The sequence below is a fragment of the Colossoma macropomum genome, unplaced genomic scaffold, assembly GCF_904425465.1.
Source record: "Colossoma macropomum unplaced genomic scaffold, Colossoma_macropomum, whole genome shotgun sequence".
In the NCBI taxonomy this organism is placed as follows: Eukaryota; Metazoa; Chordata; class Actinopteri; order Characiformes; family Serrasalmidae; genus Colossoma; species Colossoma macropomum.
Genome location: NW_023494796.1, coordinates 16,948,929 through 16,960,938, shown reverse-complemented (window position 1 = coordinate 16,960,938; position 12,010 = coordinate 16,948,929). Strand labels below are relative to the sequence as shown.

Here is a 12,010-nt window from a genome sequence, read left to right as displayed (position 1 = left end):
AAGGTCGCGGAAACATGGAGCTGCGCCGGGATTCAAAAGTTCAGCCAGAGAACTTGTAGAGAGGAGAATAAATTCTCACGGGTTTCTCAAACGCTAGAGGGCGCTCCCAAACGAGTCCAACACGATCGTGTTAAGATGGATCATTTGAGCAAAAACATGGTTTATAAATGCTTAAACATTGTTTATATAAAATAATACAGTCATTTCCTAAACACTTAACGACATGAAACATTTAAATAACACAAATAAAACATTCAAATAACACAGCTGTTATTTTTAGCACTTTTGACCTATTTAAAATAGTGCCTAATGCATGTTCAAGACGTCGTGGGCGCGAACAGCCAATGAGCTGCTCCGCACATCAACCAGTCATCACTCAGTAACAGTAGTGCTAGCTTCCTGCTGCCCAAAACCCATTTGCTGTAAAATAAAGGCAACATACAGGTAAGTTTGCTTTTTTCAATAAAATACATCCTTCTAGGAAAGGAAAGTTCTGGGTAAGTGATTAGAAACTATTTTAACTTTTCGTTTTTAGCCTTTTAGCTTTTTACCCCCATTCATTGAGGACTCGCTTGTGGGGCCCTCTGGCATTTTGCAGTCCTGTTTTTAATATAAGAGGGGAACTGGGGAGAGGCCAGCCTCCTCATAAACCGGCTTTAGTTCAGCCTCGTACAGTGACTGATGCTGCTGCTGTATGTTTGGTAGGTTATAGTCATAAAAACGTTAAAGTATGTTGTTTGTAGAGTAAAGTCATCAGTAAATGTGAAAACGCTGTTGGAAATATCAGTAAAAATGACTAAAATTTAGTCATTACCTGTGTTTGCAGAGCAGGATGAAGCAGCACTTCTAAACATTTTTCGCATGTTTGCTAGCTAGTTAACGAGCTAAGCAGCTGGGCAGCAGAGCGGCATTGCAGATGCAGCGTTGAAGGGTTGGAATTCAGGGGAATAAAAACATTAGGACTATCTATGTTACTGCAAAGTGCTTCCAAAGCTGAAAAGGAAAATGTGCGGCATTTCAGTCTAATTACAATGCAAGTGACCTAAAAACATGCTGATTAGCTTCTGTGATGTATAGGGTAGCTTACTTGCCTCCGAGTCTAATACTGGCAATACGCGGTCACATAAAGATTATTGACCTCAAATGTTAACAGGAACGAGCAGGAAAGAGGAACGTCCCAGGCTGATTAGGTCAGTTATCTCTTTTTACATATAAACACCACTTTAAAAGCCCTGAAGTACAAACAGTCATGAAACTCCTTGTAATGCTTGTGTGTAATGTTACAATGTAGAGTTACAAAAACCTTTCTTGCTAAGTACTACTTATATAATACAATAATTATTAATGTGTTTAAATATTAATATAATATTAAACACATTACATGAAGTTGTATATTTTTTCTCTTCATCAGAAAGATTGTGTTTCTAAACTACAACACCATGAAGGTCTTTATGAAGATGAAAACTAAGCTGCTGATCTCACTACCTTCTACAAAATGGAGAAGCTCAAGTGAGTTTGTTTTTTACTACAGCAACTGTCAGTGTGAATTTTAGAATAATGTAGATCATGTTTTACATAAAGCCATGTAGGTATCTCGTTCTCTCTCTCTCGCCACCTGGAGACAGAGACATCTGCACAAGTAAGAGCACCCATGACGGAGTGAAAGCAGCACCGCTGATCTCGCATACAACAGACATACAAGCAAATGTTCACGGGCATGAAAATCTACCTAACATACTCTTTTAACCTGTTTTTTTTATTTGGTAATCAACCATTATTTAGTTACATTTAGGGAATCATATGCCTTCAAAGAGGGCATATGACAATTATTTATTATCACCCACCCCCAATTTTTCAGTAATATGAAGCTGAAGTCAGTTATTCGCCAGCTTCTCATTAAAATTTTTCTGTTCCACCTTAAATGGAGCAGCAGTTACATTCTGGCGCTTCAGGCATCAGTATAGCTGGACTACTTAAGGTGGAACAAGTCCAAAATGAATGGGTTCATATGGAGCATTTGTGTAAAACCCTAGTTTATAAATGCTTAAACGTTTTTAATGTAGAAGAATACATTCATTTCCTGAACACTGAATATCATAACGCATTTTAACATCACTGTCTTATTTTTGAGTGTTTTGTACTGAGTTATAGGAATTTAAAACAGCACCTCATGTACGGTCATGATGTCAGTAAGCACGAACAGCCAATGAGCTGCTCCGCTCACCAACCAATCAGCACTCAGTAGCAGTAATGCTAGTTTGCTGTTGAAATAGGAAACATACAGGTAAGTTTACTTAGCTTTTTTAGTAAAAGTCATCCTTCTACTCTCTAAAATTAAAAGAAAGTTCTGGGCGAGTGATTAGAAACTATTTTAACTTTTCGTTTTTAGCTGTTTAGCTCTTTTCACCTCCATCCATGCAAGACTTGCTCACGGGCGCCCTCTGGCATTTTGCAATCATGTTTTTGATATAACGGGGGAAATAGGAAGAGGTCAGACTCCTCATATACTGGCTCTGCTTGTATGTTGTAGTTTGTAGTATGTCTGTAGGTTCTATTTTGAGATAAAATATCTCAATCTAAATCATAATAAAAGCAAATGTTCCTGTTATATAGCTGCTGAAATTTACATCTGAATTCATAAGTACACCCAGATTTCTGACTTGGTCCTTATTCTTTAGAGTTCTGGAATTGAGGTGAGCATTAACCTTTTGTCTTTCCTCCTCACTGGCAAGTAAAAGGACCTGTTTTTTCTTGTTATTTAGCTGGCAAAAATTTTGGTGCATCCATCCATTTATTTGCTCTAAGCACTGACAGAAAGTATTTATGGGACCATAATCGTTTGCTAAAAGTTAAGTAATTCTGGGGTTTGTGGATTCAGTTGAAAAGGACCATAAAGGGTTTAAAAAATAGGGGCCCAATAAAGAGCCTTGAGAAACCCTGCAAGTCACAGTCACTTCATCAGTGGTGGTAAAGTAGACTTTATCTTCTAAACATGATTTAAGTAGCATGGCCTACAGCAGGGCTGTTCAACTGAAACTTCGGACGGTCCAGTTACATAAAATGTTTTTGCTCACAAAGGTCTGGATAAACAAACTAACATTAATGAATGATGACAATGGTTATCTTCAAATGCCTAAACATTAATGATCAGTCCAGGCAACAAATAAAATAAAGTAAGACATCAAATATATCTTGATAACTGTTTTATTTTGAACATTTTTGTAGAATCTAATGAGCATTTTAAAATTGTGTGGTCACCAGTTATTGTTTGTTAAATAAATGAATGAATGAATGAATGAATGAATGAATAAATAAATAAATAAACCAAAATTTTGGAAGGAAAAAAGTCTTTAAAAAACATATTAATAGATTATCTTAAAAAATATTTGTCCATGGAAGACAATATCTTTTTGTAATGTAAAAGAAATAAAATTAGATTAAAATAAAATTTAATTATTCTTAATGAGCATTTCATGCTATTTCGGTGTCCAGGAATGGACAACCGCTCTGGTGAATCTTTCATGTTGAGTTTTGGCTTTATTTTATTTGTCTTCAGAACTTGTTGATTTGAGTTGATTGTTTTGTTTCACAATGATGCTGGTGCTTGATGTTTTGACCAGCACCATGGACACTGAACAGATGAGAAACATTGGGTTGAAACAGGGAGAAAAATGCACGGTTCTGTTCTTCCGTTTATAAACACTCTGTTTTTAACATTGACTTTCATTTTTAAACAAACCATACTGTCACTTCACTACTCAGACCAGAAATAGTAAATAAAATGTAAAAATCTAAGAAAATGTGTTAAATTATTCTCTTTCTGGCCTAAAGTCTAGACCTGTTATCTCTGTTCTGATAAGCTGCCTTCATCTAAGTCAGCTTTGTGTATGTAAATGCATCGGATTGGATAAACTACTACAGAAGCCGCCCTGGTTCATGTTAATGTATGTCACTGAAATATGATCATTTTATAATATGTTAATCAGCTTTGCCGTGCTGAAATACTCCAGTTGACGAGCCCTGGCCTACAGTGTCACTATGACCGCAGCGTTAAAGCATTTTATGCTGTTTTGTGTTGACAAAAAAGAGGGCATTTGTCTATTAAAAACTGTGGCAGTCTGTAGCAACAGTAGCTGTAAGATGTTTGGCCACAGCTCACCAGCCCCGGTACGAGGCAGCACCCAGGCCGATCCAGGTTATAAATACACCGTAGGAACAATGACAACACTCCTGGACCACTCAAGAGGACCTCTTTTTCAGAGATTGTGACCTCCCTTTTGATCTGTTTATGACCAAGCATGTGAATGCATGTAGAATTCCATGGACAAACACAAAAATCACCATTTCACAAAAAAATTCTTTTTTTCATTAACAATATCGAAAGGAGAATTTCACAGGACATTCTGTAACATTCTGTGACATGTCATATGTCAGGTTTATGAGTTCCGAATTGTGGGTCTGCTGACTTTCAGTGACCAACTTCAGAATTTGACCTCTGACCTCTGATTGATCTAATTTTGAACCTAATCTGATCCTTTCTCATCAGAAGATGAGAACGCATGCAAACCTCTGGTTCTTTTTTTTTTTGCAATTACCCGGAAAACTGATCACCGATTGATGCTAGCGGCCAAGCCTCTCAGTCCCATCCCAAGGACAATTGGGAACATAACTGTAAAGCTTTTCTCTGCTCTACTCTTTAATGTTGGCATGGCGGTTTATCTCAAATGCTTTGACACGCTATTTACTGTAAAGACAAGTTAGTTAAGTTTAGATAAGTGTTGTTGTGTGTCATCTTCCACGGTGTGTTAACTAATCCTACTCTTAATTTTATTCTGGTAATGCCCTGCCAAGGTGCCCTGTGTACTTTCACCTCTTCTCTTCAGTCTCTATACCAATGACTGTGTCTCCAAGAAACCAGCTGTGAAGATCCTGAAGTTTGCAGATGACACCACTGTGGTGGGCCTCCATAGCCAACAGTGATGAGTCCGCCTACAGAAAGGATGTCAAGCAGCTGGTATCCTGGTGCAGCAGCAACCACCTGCTGCCAAAAACGAAAAACACTGGAGATGGTGGTGGACTTTAGGCGCAACCCCCCTCCCTACCCCGTCCTCCACATCTTGAGTGACATCACAGTTTCCACTGAGGAGTCACTCAAATTCCTGGGCACTACCATATCCAGGGACCTGAAGTGAGAGAGGAACACACTCTCCATAGCCAAGAAAGCAAAGAATGCAGGGGGTCCAGCAGGTGTCCTGTGACATCCTTCAGGTGGCCCAACACCAGTCGTTAAAAGGACTTTATGAGCACAGACGACAGCACAGCAGGCTTGTAGTGACTCAGTCCTGTGATGGATCATTTCTTGGGGACCAGAAAGACGGAGGAGCATTTGAAGGAGGGGGGGGACTTTACACAGTTCCAGGGATCTGTGTGAAGAGTGGAGCCAGTTAGTTAGCACAGGCTTCAAGACAGAAGAGGAAAACACTGTCTGGACCTGGTGCTTTTGTAATCTTCTGTCTCTTGAAGAGCAAGCTCACATCCACTTCACAGATCTTAAGTGCAGCCTGAGGGTCTTAGGAGGAGGGAAGGGGGATTGCCAGTGGTGCGATGGATGCTGATGTTGTTGAATTGGACTGATTGAGGGGTGTGAATTTGTCTCTCTCAATCTGCAATCAAAGCTGCTCGGTGTAGATAAAAGCCTGGCAGATATAATCCGCTGTCAGGGATGGGTTTGCTGAGCCAGATCTTAGTAAAGCAAAGGGCAGCAGACCGTGAAAAGTTCTTGTTTGTCCTGTTGAGGAGAAGCAGTTCATCCATTTTCTTGGGCAAGAAGCAGAAATTTGGCAGATGAATTGATGGGCGCGCAGTTCAGAATTCCAGCTGTCAGTTAAAAATTAAACAAATAACAAAGGAAGTACTAGAGAGCATTGTGCTGGGGCTCAAAATTTCATCAAATTTCCCTTTTTCAGCAGTTTAAAAGACAACAAACACATCTGCTGGAATGTTACAAAGCTTTAATAACTTTTAAAAATACATTGTGATGTATAGAAGATACTCGATTGTACCATAGTTTCAAATCTAGCTGTATAATTAATAAGATCTCTCACAGATCCCGATGGCTTTGAACGTATCACAGTTAAAATCAGCCCAGCTTGCATTACCACTTTTGTAGCCAGTTACAGCACAGTCTTCGTTTTCTTTATAGTCATTGGGTTCTCCAGCACACCAGAACCTGAAGGCATAAAAAATCAGATCTTTAAAAGACCAGTTTAATCACTTTGCATTCGGTTCCTTGGCTCTTGCAGTGACAGTATTACTGTGGGCTCCGCTGCAAAACCGATAAATAGGTCCTTCTTAAGAAAGTTACCCTCAGTGAAGAATAAAAAGACTTACTGTAAAAAAACCATTCAGGCTGTTGTAAAATGTTTTAGAGGCCACTTTTGCCAGCAAAATTATTTTAATTTTCTATTCTTGTTGGCCTGTTGCACCCTGAGATGCACCACAGTCACCCGCATGCACGGCAACATAGTGTGCGTTCTGACCCCCTTCCTCCAACAACAATCTATAGGCCAGCGGTTACACAAAAAGAAAAGATGCCTGGTGTCTAGATCAGGCAAATAGGCAGTTTTTTTTTAAAAAACCTACCTAATGTCTATTTTGCTGTTGCAGCTTTGGCATATTTGAATAAACAGTGGCCTGTTCAGGTCATGGCAAAATGTTAGGTAAAAATGAAGTGAAAACACAGCTGGCCCACGGATTTGCTGATTTTTTAATATGGCCCTTTTAGTGGTTGAGTTTGACACCCCTGCTGTAAGAGGTGAGATTCTGAGAGCTGACTGACTGACTGAAATGTACTGAAATACAACAACAAAAAACTTTTCTGCAGTGCATATCACATCTCAAACCACAGCCTTTGCTACCCCAGCCCCTAGTGGCATGCTATTAAATAACCTTTTCTCGCTCTCTCTTTTTTTATGATATGGTAATGATGACTAGTTTCTAGTCTACTTTTTTGTATGGCTAACTGACTAATAAAAAGAATAGAACAAAGTTCAATTCAGTTCAGTTACTTCAGTAATTTCTTACGCAGTGGTCAGTGCTGAGCCATCCACCCATTTCCATTCGCCCTCTGTGTCATGGTCCGTCACACCGATCCAACCTTGAGTGCCACCAAGCCTTCCATCAATGAACTCCTGTCATTGTGATAACACAGTATAAACATACCTGAAGATCAGTTGGTTAACTCTGCTAATCTCTCTGTCTCACCTGTTCCTCTCTGCTGTTGATGATCATCAGGTCTGCTCCTCTCTGTGTGCAGTCATTTCTGCTCTCATTCCAGCTTTTTTCCTGAGTAGAGATGTAATACAAACTGGAGTTGAAGTAGGTCCACCCCTGTTTGCTGTTCTCCTCTTTAAAGGGAACACAAAGGGAGCCAGAATGAAAGTTCCACCACCATAGATATTATTGCATCTGTTTAAAGACACTCAATAACATGTTTTTAAAAGGGTTAACATTGCTTGGATGGCTTATTATGCTTATAGACTGATATTTGTATCAGATGTGTTACTAAAGTGTAGAGATTTTCCATTGAAAATACAGATTTTCTTAGTACATGTGAAAATAGCGATTCTAGGGCACTATGTAGCAGCTTGTAGCAGAAACTATCACTGTCTAATATACTAAAATATTCTAATGAGTGCCAGCAAGTGCCACGGGAAGCAGCTTGAGCCCTCACTGCTGATGCCAAACAAGTATCAGGTGGCTCTTGTTAAGGGCAGTAAAAAGGCCAAACCACCAGCAGTTCTGTCTCATTGATGCTGCATTGAAGTAAGTTTAGAGCAGGCATGTCAAACTGGGGACCTTCCAGGCCAAAGTGCTGTGGAGATTAGCGTTTACCCTCATCTAACACTCTGGATTCAGTTCATGAAGGCCTTGCTAATTAGCTGATGAGCTGAATCAGGTGTGTTTAATGAGGTAGCGTGCTGAAGTCTGTAGTGCTTTGGCCGCCAGGACTGGAGCCTGACACATTTGAGATTTGACATTTGTGGTTTAGAGGATAAAGACTCAAGTCTGTGCAAGTGATATGGAGTGACTGAGAAAGACAGAATATTTCTGATTATTAAAGTTATAGGAGCTTTGTTTCTGCTTGGTCTCATTTGCCCAAACACAAAGGTTGTGTTTGAAATGGCATACTACCATACTGCATTCTGTATACTGCATTAGTATATACTGTATACTGCATGCTACTCTTCATAGTAGTATACAGTACAGTATCCAGCATACAACCTAAGCGTAATGCCCCCTTCCCTTTTGGGTGAAAGCAGCCCCTCTACTGTGACTGGTGACAAATATAAATGGTCTTTGACAATTTAATAGCATAAATAAGAATATTACACTAATGTATAGCTATTAGGAGCGCAAATCCTATGGCCAGTCTAGCAAATAAATATGTCATGTCATTGTTGATCAACAATCAGCATCATTATATAGAAAGAAATGAAAGAAATAGGGGTGGCTGAGTGTCCTTTCAGTCTCCATCAAAGAGGATAAACAGCCCTACCCAGTGGCTGGAGGTGTCATATTTACAATTCAGTTCCCTTAAGTTTTATTATCATGGCATTAATGCAGCATTTAGACATAATCGTGACATAAAAATCACTTGAGGGAACAGGAAGGTGAAGCTGTTTTATTTGGTACCAATGTTTCAACAAACCAGGGACAAAGCCAGCACTAGCAAACTAGCTGTTAATGCTTTTGTTACAGGCTGACATTGGAATTTCCTTGGCTTTTCACTATGTTATATGTACTAACTGCTCTTTCAATGCAGCATCAACATTCACTACGTTGACGTTGAACACTATAACTGTTGACTTTAGCCTCATTGACTAGCCTGTGATGAAGTGTTACCCACAGACGTACATGTATTGACCAGTCCCACAGTTAACCATTTTCATCCCCTCTGCAGATGGCCTGAAGCCACAGATCTCTTCTTTGAACTAGTTTTTTTTTTGTTAGATGTGCAAAATGCACCGCAGCAGCTTTTAAGCATGGTGGCACTACTATTTCTAAATTGGCACTGACACTCTGACTGGGTTTGTTTTCACCCAAAAGGGGGTGTGGTTGTTTGGATGACAGAAAAGTGACGTATGCTGCTCTCATCTATATTTTGTTCAAGAGATAAGCCTGTATTATTTTAAAGAACACCCCTGTACACTCTCAGAAAAAAAAGTATGAAACTGTCACTGGGGCAGTAACCCTCCTGTCACTGGAGTGGTCCCCTTAAAGGTACATCTCAGTACCTTTAGTCAGGGAACATAATTGCACCATAATCCATAAAAAAAAAAAAAATACATACATACATACATATATATATATATATATATATATATATATTGAAGAAAAAAAATTAAATAAAAAAAATATATATATATTTTTTTTTCTTCAATATATATATATATATATTGTTACACTGACTCCACACACCCCGTCTCGTCTCCAGGCTTTTTATTTTATTGTTCTGTTTTAAAACATTAATTTATGATAAGGTACAAATATGTACTTACTTAAGGTACACAATTGGACCTTAAAACCATTGTTGTACCTTTGAGGGAACATTTCCGTTGTTTGGACCTTGATGAACAAAAAGTGTACCTTCACAGGACCTTTATTTCTAACAGTGCACAGTGTCAGAGAGCAGGACGATAATCCCATCCCTAAGGCCAAAAATAAACTTAAAAAAAATTCAGCTTTGGATTTGTCTTTCTGGTAAAGCAAACACAACTGTTTCCCTCCATTTATGAGCCATTTCATTTTCAGTACGTTTGTAATATGTTAAGTTGGTAATACGAGCTGGTTTGACTGAATAATAAGCAGTGCCATTCCACAATGGAGCCTGAAAAGCTGATGCTGAGCAGATTGTTTGGCTGAGACCAGCTAGTGATGTTTTAACCACACTATCTATGTAGCAAGGTAGCTAAATAACATGGACAAAGTAAGCAAACCCACCTCAAGACCAGCAGAGAGAGCCGATGGGGCTTCAGTGCTGAACTAAGTGCAGTAGCATTTGGACAAGTTTCTTTCCTTTTGCCATTATAAATATATAGAAAGGTTGAATCTAGGGCTGTTAAAAGTATCCAGACGGTTACATCAGTGGTTACATCATTTAGGATACTGGGGAAATTTATGTAGGTCACATACTGCATATTGCAGAGCCCTGGAGGGGAGGGGGTTAAAAAAAATTATTTTGAGGGAACGTTCTGCAAGTTGTATGCATGTTTTCTTTTATTTGCAACCACGATTTCTTAATTTGTACTCACAATTAACAATTCATTCTCTCATTTTGTTTTAATCATGTGCACTTTTTCCTAATTACTTCCCATGATGAACACTTTGTTTTCTTGTTTTCTTTTAACTGTGCATATTTTTTATTGTACACACATGTACACAAATGTAGTAGATGTATGCCATTTTATTTGTCCTGTGTACAAGTAGGATAACAGTTCCCTGAAACTATCTGACAGGTTCTGAGGTGCTTAGATTTATGCAATAATGGATAGAGGTGTGCTTAGGTTTGGGTGCGTTATGAGGACACTGTAGCCTCCCTTACACAGTGGGGCATCATAATCAGGAAATGGCACGTAGATTCATCTGCGGTTGCATGTCAAAATGAGAGAGGACAATAAACTACAACCACAACCTTCAATAAACTGCACTTTCTAATGATTATATTTAACAGAGATGAAGTCACAGTGCAGCTGCTTATCACTGTTTTTGCTCATGCGTCAGCTGCAGTGTTAGGGGCCGTCACACAATTACAGGAAGAAATGTTAAGAGTCAACGTTTCAACATACTCGAATTAAACGCACACAGAAACATTCATGAACCAAAATCTATTTTACAGATCTATCTTAGCCTTAAACCCACAGAATCATTCCCATGAGATACCATCTACACTGTTGTCCTCTATTCAGGTGTTAATGCACTGCGTATTCAGATTGCCTTCTCGTTGTTGATGATATATTATTAAAACTTCAACAACACAGAGACCAAAGGAAATTTTAAATGTCAGGTATAGACATGAATAGGCTAGTAAAAATCATCTCAGCATCTGCCCCACCAGGGGGCATACGTAGACAGGCTACATTTACCAACATAGGTAAGAAACTTTCTTTTAGGTATTAAACTGATATGGTTGAGGTACAAACAAAGTACTAGATAAAAAATACTAGATGGAAAGTTCCATTACAGTCTAACCACATTGTTCCGGAGTTATATGTATTAGCTGTGTAAGTGTGAGGTATAAATTTAATAATATAAAAGGTACATGGCAAAAAACTAACAATTTATAAAGAGTCTTATATTGTATTGTACTTGTTTATTGCCTGAAATGAAACTGAATCTGGTTCTCAATCATGTTACCCAAAATAATTACCTAGTACTTTGGAGTATGCAATGCCTAGAAGGAGACTGAAAAAGAAAGCATTACCCAAATATTCACTCACCCAGTTTTGAAAGCTTTGTCTGGAGTTCATCTCTCTCATTCTGTAACTGCTTTTTCTCTGAAGTCAGGCTGGTCTGTAACTGGTCTCTCTCTTTTGTCAGGTTGGTGTTACTAGTTTGCAACTGGTCTCTCTCGGCCATTACACTGTAGAACTTGATCCACAGCACTGTGATGGCAGCCAGCAGGAGAACACACAGCAGTCCCAGGCACACTGCAGCCACACTGCATCTGCTCCCTGCAGCATTCGTTCCTGAAACTAATTAATTAATTAAGAATTTAATACTTATAGGTTATACAGTGTTGGTAATAATATCAAGCCTATATCAGTGAAGCCATTAGCATATATAGGTATGCATATATATATATATATATGCATACCTGAGGTCACAGGTTCCTTAGGGATTGTGGTCATCCGAGCGTCCAAGACACCTTCATTCGCGTCGACATCTTCATATGAATTCTCACTGTTGTTGGAATCAGATAATCTATCGTCTGTTGAGTTTGCATATATTT

The 12,010-nt window shown here is 38.8% G+C and overlaps 1 protein-coding gene across 1 annotated transcript; it reads right to left on the bottom strand.

The window, feature by feature from the left end:
• Positions 1-6,047: 6,047 nt before the first annotated feature.
• LOC118816818 (hepatic lectin-like) lies at positions 6,048-11,520 on the bottom strand (the record flags this gene model as incomplete). The annotated part of the gene is made up of 4 exons (XM_036583411.1): positions 6,048-6,229; positions 7,084-7,190; positions 7,264-7,406; positions 11,499-11,520. Coding segments are annotated over 4 exons (414 nt in total), but the record flags the coding sequence as incomplete, so codon positions are not given.
• Positions 11,521-12,010: the final 490 nt, after the last annotated feature.